A 23,281-nucleotide genomic window follows, 5' to 3' on the forward strand; every position below is an offset into this window, starting at 1 on the left:
CTTCCACCCACCCCTTCAGCCAGCTTTTCTTTGGATTCAAGTTACTATATAATGTTCATAGGTTACCGTTTACTTCTACATTCTGATTTCAGCACAGCCATCAAATAACTATTTGCTGACTGTGCAAAAATCAGAATGCATAAGGAAGCCGCACCTACAAAAGTGTAAGGTGTTTGTATGTTGCATTATCTTTGATTATCTGAACAAAAATCAGGATGTAGAAGCAATATTTTTTGTCTGTTTTATTGAGCCATCATCATCATCATCTCTTACAATAACAGTTAGTTTATTACATGCACATTCAAGGATCCACCATGGTTATGAATATTTGGCAAGGAACAAAACGAAAGAGTTAGATTCATGTAAATATTCACAGCGCTATTTAAATAAACTCTCTCATCCTGCCTGTGCCAAACCGCATGCCTTTTTATTCAACTCAACATTTCTTGGAGGAGCATCAGATCTTACTTGGTGCTTTTAAATGATCCATTTACTTACAGAGCAATTGTTTGCACTTCTGTAATGTTGATTGTGTTGGCACTTTCATTGTGAACTCCACTGTTCAAATTCGCAACTCAGCCTTACAAATTGAAGCAAGACTGAGTTTTGGTCTACTGCAGGAAGGAAAAATTGGTTTAACACCAATCAATACATTATGAGATGCAGGGCCGCCCCGAATTTAATTTTCGATCTTTAGTTACCTGCAAAGAGGAAAATGGCGGACAATCCTGCTAAAACTAAACCATTTTAAGCATTTAAATTTCATTGATTTCAACAGAAGAGAATTAATCCTCATGGTTGACAATCCCAGGATGTAGAGACAAACAGGCAACCTCTGTGTATCTGCATAGGAATTACTGCATTTGGGCTGATTATTATTTGCGCCTTTTTGTATGTAAGAACTACCTACCTTCAGATGAGCCCACCCTTCTGGTTTCTGCATCAGCCATTATTCTGGGCATGCCTCTTGATTGGAAGCCATCCCAGGACAGGTACTCATGCAGAGCTGCGACACTCAGCCCCCTCTGAGAACTCTGTCTCTGCATCAAGAAGGAATGACTGACCCAATCACATCCAACACAGAGACAGCTCAGAATTTCCTATTGCCAATGGAGGACTAATTGGAAGAAGACATAGCCAGGGACATGAATTCATGCAGAGAGACAACGAGCAGCATCCTCTGCACATGGGTACTTTGCGATGATTGTTATTTTGGCACTTGATTATATAATTAATTGATTTCTTGCAGCACAGACTTTGGAAATTATTGTCCTAAAATGTGGAAATTTGCCCAGGTATAACAATACATGCATTTAAAAAAATCAAGAGTTGGGGAACAATCAATTAAAGGCATGTAAACAACAACAACAACAACAAAACTGAGAGTGACCACATATTTAAATGTTTAAAAACACATTTTAGAGGGCATTGAGTTCAATGGGGCTTAGGCCCAGGTAAGTGTGTATTGGATTGCAGCCCCAATCCCACACCGAAATCAATGAGAAATCAATTATATGTGAATGGGTGGACAAGTGACCCATCACTTCCAGTTTGGACTGTAGAAGCTGCATGCAGAAAAGGCAGTAGTGTAGTGGAGCCAGGGCTGGCAGGGATACCATGCCATTGCCAGCACTTTTTTATTAGCAGGGATGCTGACCTCACCTGCAACCCCTCTCAGGATTCTCTGTTCCCTCTGAGTTTAGCTGCAGTCCTCACAGTAGCTGTGAGGAAATGAATTTTCCCAGCATCAATATATTATTCCATCTTGTAAAGTATTTTGGAGAGTGGCTGGGTCTTGACGGAGCAATAAAGATCCCTTATCTTTACAAATGACATGCTCCTAGCAGATGAAAACTCCTAGAACTGGTTTGTCGAAATGGATTAGAGCTGTACACAAATGGCCTCTCAAAATTCTCCAGCCTATTTGTGGGCAGAGAACTTGTGGGGAGCGGGAGGAGAAATTCTCCAATAGTTTCTCACAGGTAGAGCTCACTATTGGCAGGGGTTGTAGCACAGGTTCTTTTTTCCGAAGGGTTTTTGGTTTATTGCACTGCTCCTGCAAGTGGCAACAGCAGCAACTTGTTAAGGCTTCCACTTTTCTGAGGTAGATTTTTAAATTTCTTTTGGTGGTATTTTTGAGCTTTCCTAATCACTGTGATGTGGCCAAGGGTGCCGTGTGTGTTTTCTCTCTCTATTACACATCTCTCCACCAGTCTGCAGCCTCCCAGGCCACCTGCACTTCCTGGACTGAAAAAGCCCCACGGGAGGAATTGCCTCATATCTTCCGCATGATGTCTTTAACTGAAGTGCAGGAAGCCAAGGAGGCTACAGGCTGCCACAGAGGTTATTGTACGATGACAGACGGGATGCTCATGCACACTCCTCAGCCATCTCACAAGTAAGGTAAGCCCAAGAACCCCAAACTCAACCCATGAGAATTTCTCTGAAATTTCTACTCCTTCGAATTTCTTTTCGAAAGCAATTTCTTTTCTACGAAATTGAATGAGAATGGTCGAAAAAATGTGGGAGAAATTTTCAGCACAGCACTAATATGGATCAACACAACTGTCTGCAATTTTGGACTCTCCTGGCTGCGGTGTGTGTGTGTGTGTGTGTGTGTGTTGGCAGCAGGGTTGGGGGTGGCTATGAGGACTGTCATGATGGGTGCCTGCACTTCAAGATTTACCACTACACCACTGGCAAAACAATCATATATTGCTGATGAGATGCTAGAACAACCATAAACAGTTCAACTACATGTTTGTAGTTGCATAAGACATATGGCATAGAGAGTTGTCCCCACCTCCTCTCATTTATCTATGTCACTGCCATAATTTCCTCTTCCAGTCACTCAAGTCTCCTGCAAAAGTTCCTTTTAACTCCAGCTTCCTTCATTCTGTTCTGTTGGATAGAAGCATGTATTATTCACAACAGGTGTTCGTCATAATGCTTCTACAAAATCAGTGGCCACTGCAAATTGTTTTTGCATGAGAATCTCTCTTTAAAAATCAGCTGCAATTCTACCTGCGTTTGTTACATTTGAGATGAGTATTATAAACTGTAGAAATTTAGCTGGTGGTGTTTTTGATATAAAGGCTACTTTTATTTATTTATTCATTTGGAAAGCTTAACGGAAGTCTAAAGCTGCAGTTCTGCAATCTGATGGGATTTAAGCAGCCCAACTGTGAACAAGAGTGCAGCTTTAGGCCATAATCTGATATCTTTTCAACTGGTTTAAGGCAGCAATGCTATGTCCACTTACCAGAGAGTAAGGTGCATTGAACATATTGCATAGTGTGTTTAGCTTGCATGTTTAGCTGTGTGTTGGACTGTGGCCATGCAGCCTGATCTTGTACACGCTTACACAAAAGTAAATCCCACGGAGTTCAGTGGGACTTACTACCACGTAAATATGCATAGGACTGTAGTCTTCATTTGCAAAGTTAAGAATAATTTTAGTCCCTTATATTAATATCCATCTATTCTGTATATTATTACAAATGCATTGGAGGGGTTAGCCAAAACTTTGTATTTCCTAACTCTTATCACCATTCATTTCTTTTTAGGTGAATGAATATTTGTGTAGGACTTGCAGAATTGAGATGGTTAACTGTTTGTTTGAAATTCTTGTATTTTTAAAAGTTCCAATAGTATTTTACATTCAACAATTCATAACGCATTCAGTATTCAAATGATTATCAAAACATGTTCCAAAAATCATGTACACTGTACACAGTCTCATACTGAAAGTTCACTGTTTCCTGAAGGTACACAAATTGGATTTTTTACACATTACCGTTTCCTTTGCTGGAGATCTACTGTCTTTAACATGGGTTGTTGAACATTCATTATAAATCTGAAGGAAGCATCAGTTTGAAAGTCCTATAAATATAGGCTAATATCAGCGAGGGTTTAGCCATTTCATTATCGGGGAGTGAATGGCTTTTTCTTTGACAAAATCCTCTTTCACGGAGTTACCATCACCGGATCCCATGTAATTCTCTGAAAGTTTAAGAGAGAGAGTGAGTGAGTGAGAGAGAGAGAGATCTTTTTATTACATTATTTCCCCCTACATTTGTGTGTGTTTTGTTTGAATGCCAGGACCCAGTCCTGAAGTGAGGTAAGTTGGCCATAGAACAGCCTTTCCCAGCCTGGTGCCTTCCAGATGTTTGGGACTTCAACTCCAGACCCAACCAGTGTTGCCAGTGGTCAGGAATGCTGGGAGTTGTAGCCTAAAACATGATGGAGGTGCCAGCTTGGGGAAGGCTGGCCTATACACTATTTAAATATCATGGCCATGATCCATTGAACTCTAGTTCCTCCATCCTCTCCTGGACACAACTGGATGTTGGCTCTTGACAATGCACCTGGACATTACCTGCTCCGGGAGGCCAATGTATACCTACCATACGTAGATCTAACCATCCTGCTCTTCAGCAAGGCCATACATGCAAGCTACTCCTACTCAGAGCATAAATAACCTGCATGTGCAACCCTGGAGAGGCAGTGGGATGGCTGGGTGTACGTATGGCAGGTACCCAATGTCCCTTTTTGCAGGCAACAATGTGTGTTCCTGGGTGGTTGCACACAGGCTGGATAGAGGGAGAGAGGAAAAAGAGATCTAGTGAGCTCTGTGTGGGGTCCAGTTCTCCAAATGCTGCTGCAGGCACAGGAGGATGGTTCATGCCCTAGATTTGCAAGCACACTGACATACCTGTTTTCCGACTCCTAGCTATTTTGCTATGCATTTGTCTCTTGGAATTATGTGAAAATGGACCCAAGTACATCTCACATTAGACCAGGATACAGGCGAACGAATGCACTTTGAAAGTGGATTGCATGAAGAGCCTGCAAGCCGTGGAGACTAGTGCCTCTGATGTCAGTGGGGTGGTGAATCCGCTCCAGGTTTCAGTCAGAACCAGTCAGGACTCTAAAGGACCAATCCAAGGTAGCCCTGTAGAGTTCCAATAGGTTCTGACTGAAACCTGGAGTGGATTCACTGCCCCACTGATATCGGAGCCAGCAGCCTCCACCACTTGCAAGTCATTTCCGTGTAGGTCAGAGAACGAAGACAGTTGGTTTTATTTCTCAGTCCTGAACCAGAACTCTGAACTTACCCTGAGCAAGTTACTTAACCTCTCCTGTATGGATTATATTCTCCAAGTAATGCCAGATGGCAAGGCAATCTCCTGGCTTTTGCCTGCCTTGGAGATTCCTGCAGTGAACCACCCTTTCCCCTCAATGAACCTTCCTCCCTCCCATTCACACACAGGGTTGCTGGGCTGTCTGAGTCTCATTCATTTCTTTCCTCAGTGTTGGTGGCTGCTGTTGCTTCTCCTCATCGCTGTAAGAACATAGGAAGAGCCCTGCTGGATCAGACCAAGAGTCCATCTTGTCCAGCATTCTGTTCACACAGTGGCCAACCAGCTGTGTAAGGGAAACCCACAAGCAGCACCCTTCTGCCCATGTGCATTTAAATGCACTTGAGCTGAATTGATCTCCCCTTGCTGTTGTTCTCGCCTGAATGAGGCTCTTGTTCTTTAAGTTGATGGATGGGGACAGAGCATCCTTTCCCCTTATTTCTACAGTCCCAGTTTTAGGTTGCCACTGAGCCTTGAAGTCTCCACCAACCTAAGGATTTAAGAAGAGCAGCATATGGCCATGAGGACTAGTAACTATTCCTTATTTAAGAACATGAGAAGAGCCCTGCTGGATCAGACCAAGGGTCCATCTAGTCCAGCATTCTGTTCACACCGTGGCCAACCAGATGCCTGTGGGAAGCCCACAAGCAGGACATGAGTGCAACAGTACCCTCCTGCCCATCTTCCCCAGCCATCATTACCAGCTTGCTCTCTTGCTTTTCAATTGACTTCTTCTTCAGACTCAAGCCAGCAGTGGCTAGGAAGATCAGCAGCTACTGCCACCCACACTACTTCTATGTGCTTCCCAACCCGTCTTTTCCCCTGGGCCCAATGGGATGTCAGTAGGCAGTCGTCAGGAGAAGCCACCGCTGCCACTGCCATCCCATTGGGCCCAGATGGAGAGTTCAGGCAACAAAGTGAGGCCTAAACAATGGTAGCAGCAGCTGCTCCTCCAACATGCCTCTGTCATATTGGGCCAAAAAGAAGGAAGCTGAGAGGGCAAAGAGGAAACGGGCAGCAATTTTGGCAACATAGAGGAAGAGCGGCGGCTCAAAATTTTGTTTCTGCATTTACATTTTAATTATTTATAAAGCATTTATGAACTGCTTCTTGGCCCTAAAAAGGGCCCCCAAGCAGTTCATGCTTTCATCCACAATAAGTTTGATCACACTTGCATTAGAAAAAAGAATAAATCCCCAAATATCTGCAACTGTCTGAAAAAATATATCATTATATTCAGACTAAGGTAGCTGAACTTTACTCCCACTGAAACCAATAGGAGTTTAGAAATAACTTACTTATCCTGTTGATTTCAGTACAAATCAAGTTCAACTAAGTTAGTTTGGATCCAACCCATAGTTGCAGTAGATATCGTTCTGTCTCTACCAAAATCAGTAGATCAATTCAGAAACAACCCCTGGCTTGTCTCTTTCATTAGTCTAATCATTTAATTTGCAAAGTAGTTGTGTAGTATAACAACTCATAATTATTGATTCCAGAAGGGTAGCAGTGTTAGTCTCCTGGAACAAAAACAAGAAAGAGTCTTGTGGCACCTTAAAGACCAACAGATTTATTCTGTCACGGATTAAAGCCCACTTCACCAGCCTCACTTCATGAATCTGTCTCTAGTTCATTAAAGCATATGCCACAATAAATCTGTTAGCTGCACGACTCTCTTGTTTTTAATTATGATTATCAGTCCGCAGGTGTTATATCCAGATGCTTCAGTTATGAATATAAATAATACAAACAGACACATAGGTAGTTATTTGATTACAGTAACTGTAATTACTCTTGCCAGTAAAAGAACAGCACCATAGGTTGCTACTGATTTTCAGCACTTCTCTGTATATACAGACCTAGTTTATAGCATGGTGTTACTAGCTCAGAGTCAATAAAATATCTATTCAGATCAAATCTCCATCAAGTAAGACCCATGGCACAATCCATCAGAAAGTTATCCTGTGCAAATATAATAGCATTATAATGTTCATGCATTACTCCCATTCATTCAATGCAACAAGCACAGGAAATCCCAATGCACTGTGCATTTTAGAAATTAACGCTATCAGATTTACCTGTATGTGGGATTAATTTTCGCCTGTTGGGGGGTTTTGATGCAGCCAGTTGGAAAAATGAAAACTTTAAACATTTTCCAGTTATTCTGTCACATATGCCAGATGGACAGTTGCATGTTCCTCGGCAGTCTAATCCATAGGTACCATAAGGACACTCTATAAGACAACAAATGAAATAGTAACATATGTTATGAATGCAGTTCCCAGGTACAGAAGTCTGATTATTCACATTTAACTTACTTAACTTAGGCTGCAGTCCTGTTCACATGTACCTGGACGTACACCCCATTGAACACAGTGGGGCTTACATCTGAGTAAACATGCATAGGATTGCATGGTTAATTTAAAACAACAACAACAGGGCAATCCTATGCATGTTTAGTCAGTTATAAGCCCCATTGGGTTCAGTGGGACTTATTCCCAGGTTAGTGGGTACAGGATTATAACCTCAATGTCTAAAGTCTTCCAAATAAAACAAATGGAAAGCTATTCATATATATATTGTCAAATATTTTCCATGGTTGCAAAGAAATTAAAAGTGCAATGCTTTTGCACGTTTAGACAGAAAAAATGTCTTACAACTCCCAGCATTCCCCAGCCAGCATGGCTGTTTCAGGCATGCTGGGAACTGTGACATCTTCCTTTGAAAAGATATTTTTAATCTGCTGCTATTGAAATCTCTTCTTCTTCTTCTTCTTCATCATCATTATCTTAAATATTTTGGCTGTTGTCGTTTTAGCACCTGCTCATGTTGGAATGTTTGGTGGGTTTTGTTTTAAATTTTTAAAGATGTTTTTATTATTAAACTTACAATTTTTGTTGTTAGCTGCCTTGAGTGCCCAGGTGAAGGTATAAATGTGTACATGTTTAAAATTAAAATGAAGTAAATATTTTCATATATTCTCTTTCCCAGAAACTAACAAATTGCAGTCTTTTAACATATAAAATCAGGAGGAACCAATAGTGTTGGCTAGAGATAAACATCACTGAAATCAAATCGCTGACTCCTTCCCTGTGAGGAGTGTAAAGATAAATTATATCCCCGTTGGTTTATTTGCACATATTTATTTACTTATTTCATTTCTATACTGCCCAATAGCTGAAGCTCTCTGGGCAGTTCACAAAAATTAAAAACACTTAAAAAAATCTAATCTTTGTCAGAGCAGTTCAGTTAAGTACTGAGGTATTAGAGGTGAGCATAAAGTGGTGGGGGCAGGGGGATACATCAAGTCATAGAATCATGACTTAGAAGGGACCCCCAAAGTCTTCTAGTCTAACACCCTGTTGCTGATGCAGGAAAGCTGCTGCTACAGGATCCCTGATAGGCAAAGTGACCATCCAGCCTCTGCTTAAAAACATCTAATGAAGGAGAGTCAGTCCACTGCCTGAACAGCTCGGACCATCAGGAAGTTCTTCCTAAGGTTTAGTCTGCGGAGGCTGGTGGCTGTGATGTCAGTGGTGCAGTGAATGCACTCCAGGTTTCAGTCAGAACTCTAAAGGAGCTATCCAAGGTGCGAACCTTGGATAGCTTCATTAGAGTTCTGACTGAAACCTGGAGTGGATTTACCGCACCACTGACATCGGAGCCACCAGCCTCCACTGGGTTGAGCTGAAATCCAATGTGAGAGAAAAGGACAATGCCTCTTGTAAGAAGGCTCTGCTGCCCACTTCATCAGGGAAACCTTTTTAGTCAATAAAAAGGTGTTTTTTTAATCAATCGATCTGACTGAATAATTGATTAAATTTAGCAGCCCTGCATGCAATGTGACTTACAGCCCAGTCCTGAGACACAGCTCAAAACACTGGGCACAGGGTCCTGAGCTAGCACGTGGCAGAGCCAGCCCTACCATCGCACAAGCTGAGGCTACCGACGCAGGCAGCTGATTTTAGGTGTCATGAAAGGGCAATGACTGATAAGTTATTGAATTTATTATTGTGGTATAGTTTTGCTGCCAGGGAGAGGGAGAGGCACTCTTGTTATTTTCTGCCTCAGGGCTAAACTACACATTATGTTAAATAAATAGTGGGCAACTGATCCTCACCATTTTGTTTACTTTAGTGTAAGTGCACTGAGGCCCAATCTGTATCAGGGCCAGCACCTGTGGGTAGGGGACTAAAAAAAAATCCCACCCATACCACCATGGGGACTAAAAGAAAAAAAAAAAACACCCTCCGTTTGTGCCAATGGAGGCTTTTTTCTTCTTTTTTTAGCCCCCATTTTCGGGGGGAAAGGTGGTCTGGTGGGAAGTTTTAAACCTCTCCTGCCTGCATGTGGTGGTCTTGATCTGTATCGGCAACCCCTCTACAGGCTTACGCTAAATAAACAAAATGGTGAGGATAAGCTGCATGCTATGCATTTAACGTAGCATGTAGGTAGTTTAGCCTTCAGTTGCAAAAAACAACTTGGCCAGGCTTGAGTACACCTCAACTTGGGCAGGGGGCACCCTTTGCTGCTCCACCTCAGGCAGCAAAATGTTTTGGGATGGCCTTTTTGAGAGCTTGCGCCCATCACCCAATGGACCACCACTCCTGCAGCAGTGTTTGTCGCTCTGCACGTAACGTGGTACGCACCTTGGACAGGTGGCTTTGGTAGGAATGTACGAAAGGTACTTACCTTTCCGCGGATTATGCTGTTGCTGGGGGGGAGGCGTTCCGTCCCTCCCCCCAGAATCCTGGCCTAAATCTTTACGTAGCCTATCACGTTTTTTGGGGGTTTTTTACCTGGAAATGGCAGTGGCAGCAGCCGGTTAGAAGACCGGCCGCTGCCGCCGCCACCGCCAGGAAGATCCGCCTAAGGTAAGTCCCGTCCCCGGGGGGGGCAGGGGGCGGGGGGCCGTTCCGCCACCGATTGCAGGGGGCCGAATGCGCTGGCATTCAGCCTTCCCAAGATCCGAGGCGGAACGTTCGTACATCCCTAGGCAATGGCCTCTTCTCTGATATTATCTTATGGTCCTCTACTGTGATTTTCACCTGTGCTGTTTATTTTCTGAAGGCTTCTAGGAGTGTGAAATAGCAAGTTCAACAGAAGTATATGGCTCTGTCCTGTTTGCTAAGCAAGGCTGCAGCATTTAAGCAGTAGGCTGAAGCTGGATATTATGGGCTCACTAGTTTACTTTCCAAGGCTATTTTGGTTCTGGGATGTGACTGAAATAGTAAATGAAAAAGCAAATATTAGTAGGGATGTCAGAGAATTCCACCATGGATCTTGGTGAGGCCGAATGCCAGTGCATTCTGCCCCCCGAAATCTGTGTCAGAACGGCCTGCCCCCCCGCCCCCCTGCGGATCCCTCTGGGATGAGACTTACCTGGGGCGGATCTTCTGGGTGGCGGCAGCTCCGGCGGCGGCTGCCAGTCTTCCAACCGGCTGCCGCCGCCGCCATTTCCAGGCTTGTGGGGGGGGGGGAGACGTGATAGGCTACATAAATCTTTATGTAGCCTATCATGGTTGGGGTTGGGTTTAAAAAAAAAAACAACGTACGCAAATGCATTCCTTCATTTTACCGTCTTAATCTACGTAAATATTTACGTAGACTATGATGGCGAAAATAAAGGGGAACACAAATAGTGTAGTGGGCGCTATTTGCGTCCCCTTTTGATTCGCCGTTTTAGCCTATGCAAAGATTTACGTAGGCTAAAATGGTGAATGAAAAAGGGACGCAAATAGCGCCCGCTATGCTATTTGTGTTCCCCTTGATTTTCACCATCATAGTCTACGTAAATATTTACGTAGATTAAGACGGCCAAAAAGAAGGAACACAAATGGCGGCGGCCATAGCCGCCACCATTTGCGTACATAGTTTTTTGTTTTTGTTTTGTTTTGTTTTTTTTACCCAGAGCCCTCCGCGGCCGGAAATCCGGCTGCGGACGGCTCTGGCCTGGCCGGGCCGGGCCTGGCCGGCTGCTCCGCGGAGCTGCTGCGGAGCACAGCCAGCCGTTTGAGGATTCCGGGGGGAGGGACGGAGCGCCTCCCCCCCGGCCAGGATTCCGGCGGGAGGGACAGAACGCCTCCCCCCCACCATCAACATAATCCGTGAAAGGTAAGTCACTTTCATACATCCCTAAATATTAGCCTTTCCTTCTTACTACAAATTCTGTTTTTTGTTAAAATGTAAGTTACTTCACACTTTGCTCAATATCTCAAAAAGGCACCTTGTTTATTATATTTGTATCCCACCCTTCCTTCAAGGAGCTCAAGACAGTAGGGTACATGGTATAGGTCTCCCCACCCCCACCCCCACCCGCACACACATTTTATCCTCATAACAACCTTGTGCAGTAGATTAGGCTGAGAGAGAGAGTGACTGGCCCATGGTTACCCACTGAGCTTCATAGCTGAGTGGAGCTTGGAATCCAAATCACCTCACACATAGGCAGCCACTCTTACCACTACACCATGCATAGAGAGCTTGCTAAGATGGACATTTACTAGGTTACTGTCTAATTAATCAACTAAATCAGCCCAGGTGCAAGGTATCAGGTGTCATTTCTGCTACAGAAGAAGAAGAAGGAGGAGGAGGAATGTTAGAGAATTCCGCCACGGACGCCAGTGAGGCTGGATGCAGAATGGAGCAATCCTCCCTGCCACCCCACAGAATCCCCCCGGGACGGAACCTACCTTTGTCGGCCATCCGCTGCCCCGCGAATGGCTGCCCCAGTCTGCGGCCGCCATTTCCATTCCACTTTAGCTGTGATAGGCTACGTAAGTATTTACATAGCCTATCACGGCTACCGCAGGGATGCCATTTGCATCCCTGCGGTAGCTGTGATAGGCTACGTAAATATATACGTAGCCTATCTCAGCTATCACAGGGATGCAAATGGCGTAGCGGTCGCCATGTGCATTCCTGCCTTTTGCCGTGATTGGCTATGTAAATATATACGTAGCCTATCACGGCTACTGCAGGGACGCGCTAGTGGCCCCAGCTGGTGGCTCTGCTGGCTCCCCATGGAGCGGCACTGGCTGGGGAGGATTCCGGGGGGGAGAGACAGATCACCTCCCCCCCCCAGCAGATGGCCCCAGCGGAACGGGGTAAGTAATCCGTACACCCCTAAGAAGAAGAAGTGTTCCTGAAGTTAAAGCAGACTGTAAAAGGACTTTTCGCAGATGGAGCTTTAAAGCAGATGTATATCAGTTTATAATGCAAACACAAAACCTGCAGTGAACTAAATACCCATCTGAAACAGCTCTTCTACTTGCTATTGATTAGCAATCTGTAAATTGTGCAAGAGAGACACAAAAGCCATTTAAGACTTGCCTATGAAACCATTCAAGTGTCTTAATCCAGCTAGGAAGCCATATACCTGCAGAGGCAGTTTTCTGTAGATGTATCCTAGCTGGATGGGGAATTATGCATGTGAATGGTGGGACCTTCATATTTCCGCAGCCCATTCCAGACCTGCTCATAGGTAGTTTTGTAAATAAACTGTAATCTGACTGATCAGCTGTTTGGGGAGAGGTGTGGAAAACTGCATTAATCCATCCATCCATCCATACACACACCTCCCTGTCTCCTAGACAGCCAGTTAGCAGGATTGCAGCTTATTTTACAAAACTGTTTGCGTACACTGTTGGATAGAAACGTAAGCCTGCAATCCTATGCACACTAACTACCAAGTAAACAAGTATGACCTGCAACAAAATGTTGCAATGTGGGATGCTCCTCTTCAGGGTTCCAGCCACTCCACTCTATTCCATTGCCCACTCCCTGTTTTCCTATATGCCCCCCTCCCCCCGCGTACACACACACACACACACACACACACTGTCACTCAGCATTCTGTACCCATTGAGCATGCTCAGCCCTAATTTGGCTGTTTTTTTTTTTTTTTCTTATGGGTTGCATTTTTTTAACTTCTGCAAACTTGGGGTTCCCCAAAGACCGCTGATGTGTCCCTTTTGTGCATGGATAGTATCATTTTGGCTGCATACAGATAGACACTCAGAGAATGAGTTCATTATTATTTTATATATTATATACAATATTGGAATATTGTATATTGTATATTCTACTGAAAATAGGTGGAATTGCTTCCAAGTAAAAGTAGTTAGGAATGGCATCTAAGGTGTATAGGCAGTCCTTGATGATAATATAGGCAGTGCTTCTTTATATACCAAGGAAAGTGAATGTGTGAGCTTCCTGTTCAAAATGATCCTAAGCATTTCAAAGTCATGAATAAATGTATTGCTACTATGATGCATCTGTAATAATGAGTGGAAGATGGAGAAATACAATATGCAACACAATCATGGGCACATTTACTCAAAAGTAAATAAAATCATAAGGTTGGATAGGACCTTGGAGGTGATGTGGAACAGCCTTCCCCAACCCAGTGCACTCTAGATATGTTGGACTACAACTCCCATCATCAGGTGTTGTAGTCCGAGACATCTGGAGAGACATCAGGCTGGGGAAAGCTGATCTAGAACTAGATCCCAAGTAAATGTTCATAGGACTGTAGCCTCAGACAGATATTATGACCCAACAACTTGTACGAGCAGAGGCTGTTCACTGATCAATAAAGGTAGGCATCTGCCCCTATGAGCTTACATGCAAGCTGGTTAGCTTGAGCTGCAATTCAACTGGATCATCAGGACCCCATTGATAATCATGCCTTTTTTGGTGGCCAATTTTGAAGAATCTAAACCTGTTTTCTTCTGCTGCCAGGAACTGTAGGGTCATCTACAGTGCTGAATCTGAGGAGCATTAAGAGTCTATAAACATGTTATGCAGAATAAGTTGGAAGAATGGATTGGACTGTACCACTTTAGACTGCCGATGGGAGATTTCCTTTTTGAATGCTTCTCCCATATACCCAGATAAATCAACAAAGACCCTGCCTACATGCAGCAAACTAGTTTATCAGACAGAAAGGTTTAATATAGCCATCTACCTGATGTGCTAGTTCGATATGTGCAGGGGGATGTTTATATGGAGCAGCATTACACATATGACACACAGCCCACATGCAGCCTGAAGTGGTGCAGCCTAGAGTTCTACAGCCTTGGTCTGCCTCATTCCACATAATATGTAAATGAATTCTCACAATGCCAATGCTGATCAGGACTGACATCAATACCAACATCTTTTAGGTCTTGGGGGAGGTAAGGGGGCACCTGACAGGAATCTGATTCTGAAGTTTCACAACACCCATCATTTGGGGCAGCGGGGGGGGGGGAGCTACTGAAGCTGCATCCCTGGGATAGACTGCCTGGTATAAGCACACACTATCTGCACCGCTGGATGTGTGGGGTTCTTTCCACACAAATCTATTGTCCAGCAGTTCCAGTTGTAGAATGCAGACTGCATTCTCTTAACTGAAGTAGGTATCATAATGTCTATTATACTCCTGGTCAGAGACTTTAGCCTAAGACCAACCTTCTGAGATTTTTTTTTCCCATGCACCTCCTGGTCAACAGCTATACCCTGTTTCTACATAGAGTGTCCTTTTCCATGTGGATAAAATGGAGGTGGTCTGCAGAATATACAGTGCTGGCAAAGTCAGGTTTCAGTCCTCAACTGCAGGTTTGCTGGCAGCCTTGGGGGACCCTCTGTCAGCCTCAGTTCTCCATTTGCAAAACATTAAAATTAGAACCTACCTTTAACAAGGGTGTGTATTTAATGCACTATGCATATTAATGATATAAATAATAAGAACATAAATAAGAACATAAGAAGAGCCATACTGGATCAGACCAAGTGTCCATCTAGTCCAGCATTCTGTTCACACAGTGGCCAACTAGCTGCCCATGAGAAACCCACAAGCAGGACATGAGTGCAACAGCACCCTCCTGCCCATGTTCCCCAGCAACTGGTGTACATAGTCATACTGCCTCTGATACTGGAGGTAGCATACAGCCATCGGGACTAGTATCCATTGATAGCCTTCTCCTCCAGGAATTTGTCTAACGCCCTTTTAAAGCCATTAAAATTGGTGGCCATCACTATGTCTTGTGGTAAGGAATTCCATAGTTTTACTATGCATTGTGTGAAGAAGTACTTCCTTTTATCTGTCCTGAACCTCCCATCAAACATTCATATTTTCTCCCACCACCACCACCCATTTCAGAGGTGTTTTCACCATGCCAGCATGATTCATATACTGAACGGTTTCTAAAACAAGAAGTTCTAATGGTGTATTTCTGGAAGCAATTCCCAACCACTCTACATGGAACATCACCATAATGGTCATGCCAGGTACTTTATCCAGTGCCCATTTCTTTACCTTTGCAGATACCAAACTCATCACCAAAATCATCCTCTTCGGAAAAAAACTGGCACTTCAGTCCGGGGCCACATTTGACTCCGTCCATACCCGCAACTGTCCGGTAGCAAGTCTCCCCCAAGGCTGCAGCACATACCCTGCAGCAGCCACAGTCATCCAACACCATCCGCTTACAGTGTAGAGGGCTTTTGCATTCACTGCTGTCGCAGGACTCCGGGCAATCTACTGCATATTTGGTGCTCCAGGTAGCTCCAACATGCACGGGTACCAGAAGTAGAGTGAAGACCAGAAAACCCTCCATGTCTCTCGGTGATAGAAACACAATATCGCCCAAAGAGCAGGTTGCAAAATTCAGTCCTGAGGTCTTCTGCTCTGGGATGCAGCAGTGAAGAACCCAAAGTAGTAGCTGAAGATCAGCTTACAGGTTTTTGAGCTTTATACAGCCTATTGCCCACAAGGCCTGCCGTCGTCAATTTCCTCAATCTGTCCCCTTGCCAGCCTCCCTTGTTTTACTTTGCGAAATCCAGGATGAAGGTTGGATTAGCACACTGCTGCCATCCAGGAATTGAAAAGCCTGAGCTGATGTAATCTGTTATGTTTAGTTGGGTTGTTTTCCAATGAGGACTGAAATTCTCTCACATCCGTCTCAAATGCTCAAGGACGTCTGCCAGAAAAGTGCACCGGGGATGTGTGGGGGGTGGGTGGAGGGGGGGAGAGCAGTAGTAGGTTACATACCTTCCTTCAGGACAAGAGTTGTTCTAACACCAGCTCTATCCCTTTGCAAATCACAGGTTTACTCCCACAGAAGGAGCTCCTAAAGTCAGGAAGAGAGATCATATATCTAAGTGTATAGCTGCTGGGTTCATCCCATTTCTCCAAGCCTTGGTAATAAGGGAATGCACTGTTACTCTAAAGAGGGTGGGGGTGAAGCAGGGCTGGGGGAGATGTCAGCACAACTTTTAAAGTTAAAGGAAAGTATTATTTGAAACAAAAAGAAAAATCCTGTCAATATTTAGTTAGGTAGATAACAGAGGTATTGCATTCGAAGAGAAATGCCAAAGACAATAGAGTGAGACAGATCTCAGGATCTTGTGGTTTCATCTTCAGATATCTCAGACAGTTATCAGTTCAGTATATTTCAGCTGACTTGGCATTCCCAGATGCAGGGGCCCAAACAACAATCCATGGCCATTGTTCTCTACCAAGGCTTGAAGAAATCTGAAGTCTTCCCTCAATAATACAACCCCCAGTGACACAACCTTCCTCAACGAAAAGGCAGTGGAGACATTTCCAGCCTTCTACTGGGCCCCATCTACACCAGACTTTTACTCCGGGGCAGGTGCGAGTCAAGGTCCGTCATGATAGATGATGTAGTCGCGACTTCGCAGCCATCCGTGGTTTTCACCCAGAAAAAGCAGAGTTCCAAGGAGTCGTTTTACTGCAATTTGGGGGGGGGGGTTTGCTGCGGGTTCCCCCCATGGTTGCAGGCTGTCTATTCCTCCCCCGACCAGACTTTGCATCTTACAGTAGGCGTGTTGTAGGTGTGCGTAATGTCTGCGTCACTCTGTGATGCCCCTTTACTCCCCCATCCCTTCACAGTTGTGCAGTTACAGGGGCACAGAGGGGCGTTTTCATTTATTTAATCACACTTTCGCACAGTTTTCCAGCTTTGTATCTTTGCAATGGTTGCTTTTGGACTCAGTGCCCAAGGGATGGGTAGGGTCTTGGGGGAAGGAACAACATTGCTCTGGCCACCATTTCTGAGCGATGGCTAGGCACATAGCATTCACACTTGTGAGTGCAAACCATTGCAAGAGTCTCAGGCTAGGGACCTGACAAACTGATGGTGTGGAAATGAAGGAACACAAAACACCCAATTTTTACCTAAAACAGGGTCAGAAAGACACAGCAGAGCCCCTGAAATATAAAACAGCCACTGAAGTGTCACACCCCCCACACTCATGGGACTGCACAGATGCGCATTTCAGTATAATGGTGGAGCGGGAGAAGGGCACAGCGAGCCTCTTAGGGAAGCGCGCAGTACATCATGAGTGTATCACAGGGCATGGTGATTCCGAGCGGCGTTGCCGCGCAGTTGCGACGGGGTGGGGGAGTCAAAGCGGTGCCATATAGATGGGGCCCTGGAGACAGAACCAAGGCTGAATGTTCACATTTCTCTCGGCTCGAACCGCATTCAAATAGTCAAAGCTGTTGCAAGGAAGAGCCAATAGAGCAGGTGCACAAACTCGGGAAACAGAACAGGGTTAGAGATGTTAGGATTAATGCGAGGAGCATGGCAGCACTGCTGGCACCCCAACATTGCATGCTCGGGCAAGCCCTTCCTTCCCCCCCCCGCCAACCTCTGCACAGGGATAATGGGTGTCTGTAAAGGAAATGTAGGGAAGTCATGTGTTAAAATAGGAGTGGGGCCTACTTTAGTCTTGTCTTGTGCCCAGGGCAGCCCCGGCATGTTGAGCATGGATGTTGGGGCAAACCCCCCGAACTTCACATATATGCGGATGGGGTGTCTGAGCTGGTGCTGACTGACCAGGATCTTGGGGTTGTGGAAAATAAATTAAAGAAAATGTCAACCACGTGTGTGACTGCTGTGGAAAAGGCAAATTCCATGTAAGGGATCATTAAGGAAGGAAATGCCTTTATACAAGTATACAGTATGACTATCACATTCCTTCGTCCTCTCCCTTCACAGTCAACACACTCCAGGAAACAAAGCTTCAGGCCAACATTTACTTTATTAGTAAATGACTAGCTTCTTTACAAATGCAGATTCTAGGAAACTCTCAGACTGCATAGAACCAGCTAATCCACACATCTATGGACATCAACAGAGGAGCCAAAGTGGAAGTCAGAGAAGTTGCCAGCAGTCTGAGCAAGAACTTCATGGCCAGACTAGCTTCACAGGGATGCCCCTTCCTTAGGGTGGCTCCCTCCTACGTTGGCTTCCACGAGAGGCCAACCTGGCAGAGTGTCTGAGCCTTGCCCCTAACTTTTCCCGCTTTACTCTGCAACAGACCCTAGCATCCCTCAAGTCACGCCCCTCCCCCTCCTCCTCCTCCCCCTCTGAAACTCGAGTTCTCATGGTAGAGGAATGGGGGCGCCATTCAGGCTGGGCCATCTGGGTGTCAAGGTCTGGGGAATAAAGTCTCACTGTATCTGGGCTCACTAGGGATGGTGCCTCCCTCTGTTCTGGCTGTTCCCATTCTGATTCCGAATCTGAGTTGCCAGACATCTCCACAAACTCAGATTCATTCCTGACAATGAGCATAGTTGGAATGCTGTGTCCACTTCTGGGCATGTCCTGCTTTTGGGCTTCCCATGGTGGTATCTGCTTGGACACTGTGGAAACAGAATACTGCACTAGGTGGACCTTTGGCTCTGCTAATGTTCAGGGCTCTGCTAATGTTCTTGTATCTGTAAAGGAACCCGATGCAGGATGTGTAAGGGTTCCTTTACAGCAGGGGTGTAGAATGTCAGGCCCGGGGGCCAAATCTGACCCACCTGGAGCCCCAATCTTGCCTTCCAGGCTTTCCCACATTGCCATACCCCCTTTGCCTGGCCCAGTCCCTTTTCACCCGACCACTGAGTGTTTGGTAGTTTCCTGGCTTTTGTGCAGCTTTCCCCCATTCTATAAGACTGAAATACCTCTTTTAAGACTTAGTAACTGGCACTAACATATGCTAAAATTTGCTGATGTTTTGGCCCTGCCCCTCTGGCTTCAGCCCCGCCTGTTTGGCTTTGGCCCCACCCACCATTGGAATGCAGCGCCTGAGACCTTATTCAAAATGGAATGTGGCACTTGGGCAACACTCCTGCTTTACAGACATCCACACTCAGTGCATGGACATCAGGGAAGGGGGTTGCCCAGGCACGGTGTGGATGCAGCTCTGCTCCTGCTTCAACACATGAGTGTCTTACACATGTATAACATGCAGAAAGGGTCATTGTCTACCTCAGTTAGAAGGAAAAGCTTCAGAAGGAAAAAAATTCAGAGATGCTTGAATTTAAAATGCTGCACTGCAGAGGAATTTGGCAGGAGGAACAAGTGGGTTCTGGCATGTTATAGAGAGCTGCTTCTTTGCAAAGCTTCCAAAAGAATAACAAAGAGCTTCAGGGATGAGGGACATTCAAAGCCAAAAACATTTCAGAGGTTCTATGGGTAGTCGTGATCAGGAGCCTGGATATTTATAGTTTCTGCAGATTTCCTACGCAAGTGCAAGAGCAGCTAACTGCTCCAGAAGGTGGCATTCTTAAAAGAACCCTCAGCTTTCATTTTTGTCGATTAAAAGTTATTACCCCATCTTAGCTGCAAAGAAAACAGAAAGAAGCTTGGCAACATTTTGGAACGTTACGTTGGTGACTCAGAAAATGTAACTTGCTCTCCCCTCCCTTGGCTCCTTTCCCCTGTCAATCCTACTTGCCCACCCAGCCTCCACGCCCTTCCTCTCCCTCTGTTCTTCTCTGCCATGCGCTTCCTTGCCAAAAGGTTCCAAAAATACTGAAAAACCTGAATCATGTAATAAATGATGCCAAAGTGAATATATACAAAATTAGCATTTGTTTATATACTTTATTCTGATACGTCTGCACTTCCTAGGTTGTAGAATCTGACTTTGCTTGGTGCAAAATGTATATGTTTTGGAGTTTACTGGAATCATTTCTAAGTGTCACATAGCTGATATAAAGTGATATCTCATAAAAATGTGTCATGGTCCAGGACCACAAGCTCTTGTCCTAGAGGATGAAGCTCTTGAGTTAATGAATGAGGGAGAGTGTCATGGCCCCATCGGAAGACTCCTCTGAGGAGAAAGAGACAGAGGCCCCAACAGAGGATGATACCCAGGCCCTCCCAAGGCCTGCACTGTGACAGGGGCCTGAGCCCACAGAGGAGCATGCTGAGGTCCCAGCCCTTCAGGAACAGGGGGAGTCTGCCTCAGAGGAGGAGGTTGAGCGCTCCCCAAATCCCAGGGAGCGATGGCTCCAAAGAAAGCAGGCCCAACTCATGAAGTGTCAGGCTGCAGCAGAGGTCTACTGGGGGCTCCTTGTGAGTAGAGGGCCCTCCTCATGAGAAGGTCTCTCTGCAATTGAAGTGAACAACTGTGGCTGGGGCTTGGGTGGGGCTCTGTCAGCTCCGGAATAAAAAGCACAGTAGATGCTTACAAAAGTTGCTGGAAATAATGTCTGTATGTGACTCTAGGTCCAGCCTGTGAACCGTGATGTCTGCTTGGACCCATCTCTGTAAGTGACCTTGGCCTGGATTTGATTACTCTTTTTGTGTAACTTCTTTTATTTGTACTGCCTGCTTTGCTATTTGTACTTGGACTGTTTGTGGTCTGACATGGTTTAACTTGGACTCTTTGTGGACTATGGCTCTCCTTGCCCCTCTGTTGTACCTTCAGCTGCCGATTTGCCAGACCCCAGCCCAGCCTGAATACTGGGGGAAACAGGACAGGGAGGGCTCAGGTACAGAAGGGCTTCATGAGGTTCCCACCTCCTTATGACCTAGTTCTCCAGGAAGGCCCCAGGGAGCAGCTCCCTGTGGCCAGAGGGCGTTGTGTTGCCACCCTTGGATTCTGAGCATTCTAGCCATGAAGATACCACCATGCCACAGCCTTTTCCATGTCATTGCAGTCTGAGGCTGCTGAAACAGACCAGACCCCTTTAAGGGAAAAAGTCTCAGTCAATAGGGAGGTGGGGCCAACCAGCCTAGATAAAGCCAAAACCATACTTAAGGCTCACTCACAATTTGCTGCTTGTTGGAGCTGCATACTGGTAAGTTTGTCTGGCATCTAACCCTAGCATCATTATGAGCTCTCCATGGTGCTGCTGCTCTGTTTCCTGTCTCACTGGGAAGTCTGACTCCTGCTTCATCAGAATTTACAGAACCTCACCTGACTTGCTCTATAGTCTTGGTGTGACCTGGACTTCATACTGCCCAGTGGTGCCAGGCCTTCACTGCAACAGCAGGCTTGCTGGCTGAAATAGAACAGTAAGACATTTCAAGGACCACTTCACATGGTGAAAATTGGTTCCACAGGATATGGGACTATCCCAAGCCATCATGCATATTCCTACACAGATGTAGAGAATAGCACAAGTCACGGATATAGCCTCAGTAATTTAGCAGGGACTTCTGTGATCATTGCAGCACTCCTTAGCAATTACAGTTTGGTTTCCTGGTCACTGTGACTATCACTGTGGATAGGCAGATTCCCTTGCTACATTCTGTATGTGAATGGTGTCCTCAGGACAGGTAAGTGACTTTACATGGAGGTGACTTTCACTGTGTAAACCACCCGGAGGCAATAGAAGTTCAATTCAAAGGGCCACCTTTCAAAAATCTCATGGTAGCACACACTTAGGTTGGCCCATATTTGCCTGTGGCCCCCATTTTTGGGACTGCCATTGGTCTCACAGTCAAGCCATGCTTACATGGAATGTACCATGCCATCTCCAGATAGGGGCTTTATGCCATTTGGCACCTTCTCATATGCGTTGTATGCAATCTGGTGACTGAAAACAATACTATCGAAACAAGAAAATGGTGCATCCCCTGGATGGAAGCACCAATTCACAAAATTGGGGCCTCCATGAGAGCATGGCGCAGCTGCAAGGGCAGTGGAGCTCAAGCATGCCCCAGATGTGCTCATCTGGGGGTAGGCTGGACACTTACTCATTACCAAAAAAGAGGAAATGCATCATGAAAAAGAGGACATAGATTTGCATAAAATTTGCGTATATATATACACACACAAACACAAATTTAGAGAGAATTACTATAATTTCAATAGAAATACAATAATTCTCTCTATATCAGTAAATACTCTGTGAGCAGGTGTCCTGTGTACCTGCTCAGTCTGCTATCCAGGTGCTAACTGTTGATGGACAACTTCAGGGCCCCTGCTGCTCTCCCTTCTTATGGTTCTTTATCCTAAAACCAGTCTTGGACTGGGTAGCCCATCAAATAGAGGACACCTTCAAAGAGAGGACTTTCCTCTGTAAAGAAGGACACATGGCTTCCCTTAGACCCCAGCAGCTGTAAGCCATCCCTTAGAGAGATCACAGAGAAGGAAGGTATTAGGGCAGTCTGAAAAATGGCATAGAGAAGTTCATATATTCATATATTATATTTGAACGTCTTTCAGTTATGCATGAGCATGCTGTTCCAGGCCTGTTCTGTAAATATATTTAGGAAGTACTCATTGTGTAAAATACCAAACAATATCTGATGGGATGAAAGAGATCACTGGAATTTTCGAGTTTCCTCAAGGAGAATATCCTAGCTGAGGTGATAAAAGACAGAAGTGTTAAAGCAGCCAAAAAAGAATAAATGCTTAAAAAAAAAACCACACACACCAAATTCAGCAGCAAACTCATCTGGAACAGCTCTAGCAGTATTTAAAATGGGCAGCTACCCATAATTGAGGCATTTAGATAGATAACAAAAGAAATATTATTCAGCACAAACTATGTCAAAGAAAAGCAGGATAAAATAATGTAGGATGTATAGTTAATTATACCAGATGAAATCACAGAGAAAGGGGGTACTTACTTGTTAAAAATATCTTTGGTTTGAGCTCTCTTTTGCCCAAACTGATATGATATATTAACTTTTATCATACACACAATAGTCCAGACCTTCTACAGCTCCTTTTGTGTGTGAGGAGGATTTTATCATACATCAAGTGCAGATGTGTGGGAAATGGTTGTCTGTGTAGGCTCAAAGGAACATTTAGATAAGATCCTTAGTGTGGAGAGGTACCCAACACGTTTGTTAGTTTACACTAGGGCTGTGCGGGGACCCCCTGATCCGGCTACCGAG

The 23,281-nt window shown here is 45.0% G+C and overlaps 1 protein-coding gene across 1 annotated transcript; it reads right to left on the reverse strand.

The window, feature by feature from the left end:
- Window positions 1–247: 247 nt before the first annotated feature.
- On the reverse strand, window positions 248–16,253 carry ESM1 (endothelial cell specific molecule 1). Its single transcript, XM_084833268.1, has 3 exons — window positions 15,442–16,253; window positions 7,220–7,375; window positions 248–4,002 (listed from the first exon to the last, which is right to left on the reverse strand). Exons 1-3 carry the CDS (start codon window positions 15,740–15,742, stop codon window positions 3,902–3,904), a joined length of 558 nt encoding a protein of 185 aa, XP_084689394.1. The 5' UTR covers window positions 15,743–16,253; the 3' UTR covers window positions 248–3,901.
- Between the last annotated feature and the right edge of the window lie 7,028 nt (window positions 16,254–23,281).

Source organism: Heloderma suspectum, chromosome 2, assembly GCF_057233095.1.
Source record: "Heloderma suspectum isolate Gila_16-S chromosome 2, 16-S_ref, whole genome shotgun sequence".
In the NCBI taxonomy this organism is placed as follows: domain Eukaryota; kingdom Metazoa; phylum Chordata; class Lepidosauria; order Squamata; family Helodermatidae; genus Heloderma; species Heloderma suspectum.

What these genes read in the sequence shown, in the direction of transcription:
- ESM1 (XM_084833268.1), bottom strand. Translation starts at nt 15,742, where the DNA reads ATGGAGGGTTTTCTGGTCTTCACTCTACTTCTGGTACCCGTGCATGTT. An exon ending in TGAGTTTGGTATCTGCAAAG is followed by an intron (nt 7,376 to 15,441) that starts GTAAAGAAATGG and finishes GTTGTCTTATAG; the next exon opens with AGTGTCCTTATGGTACCTAT. An exon ending in AAAATTAATCCCACATACAG is followed by an intron (nt 4,003 to 7,219) that starts GTAAATCTGATA and finishes TTAAACTTTCAG; the next exon opens with AGAATTACATGGGATCCGGT.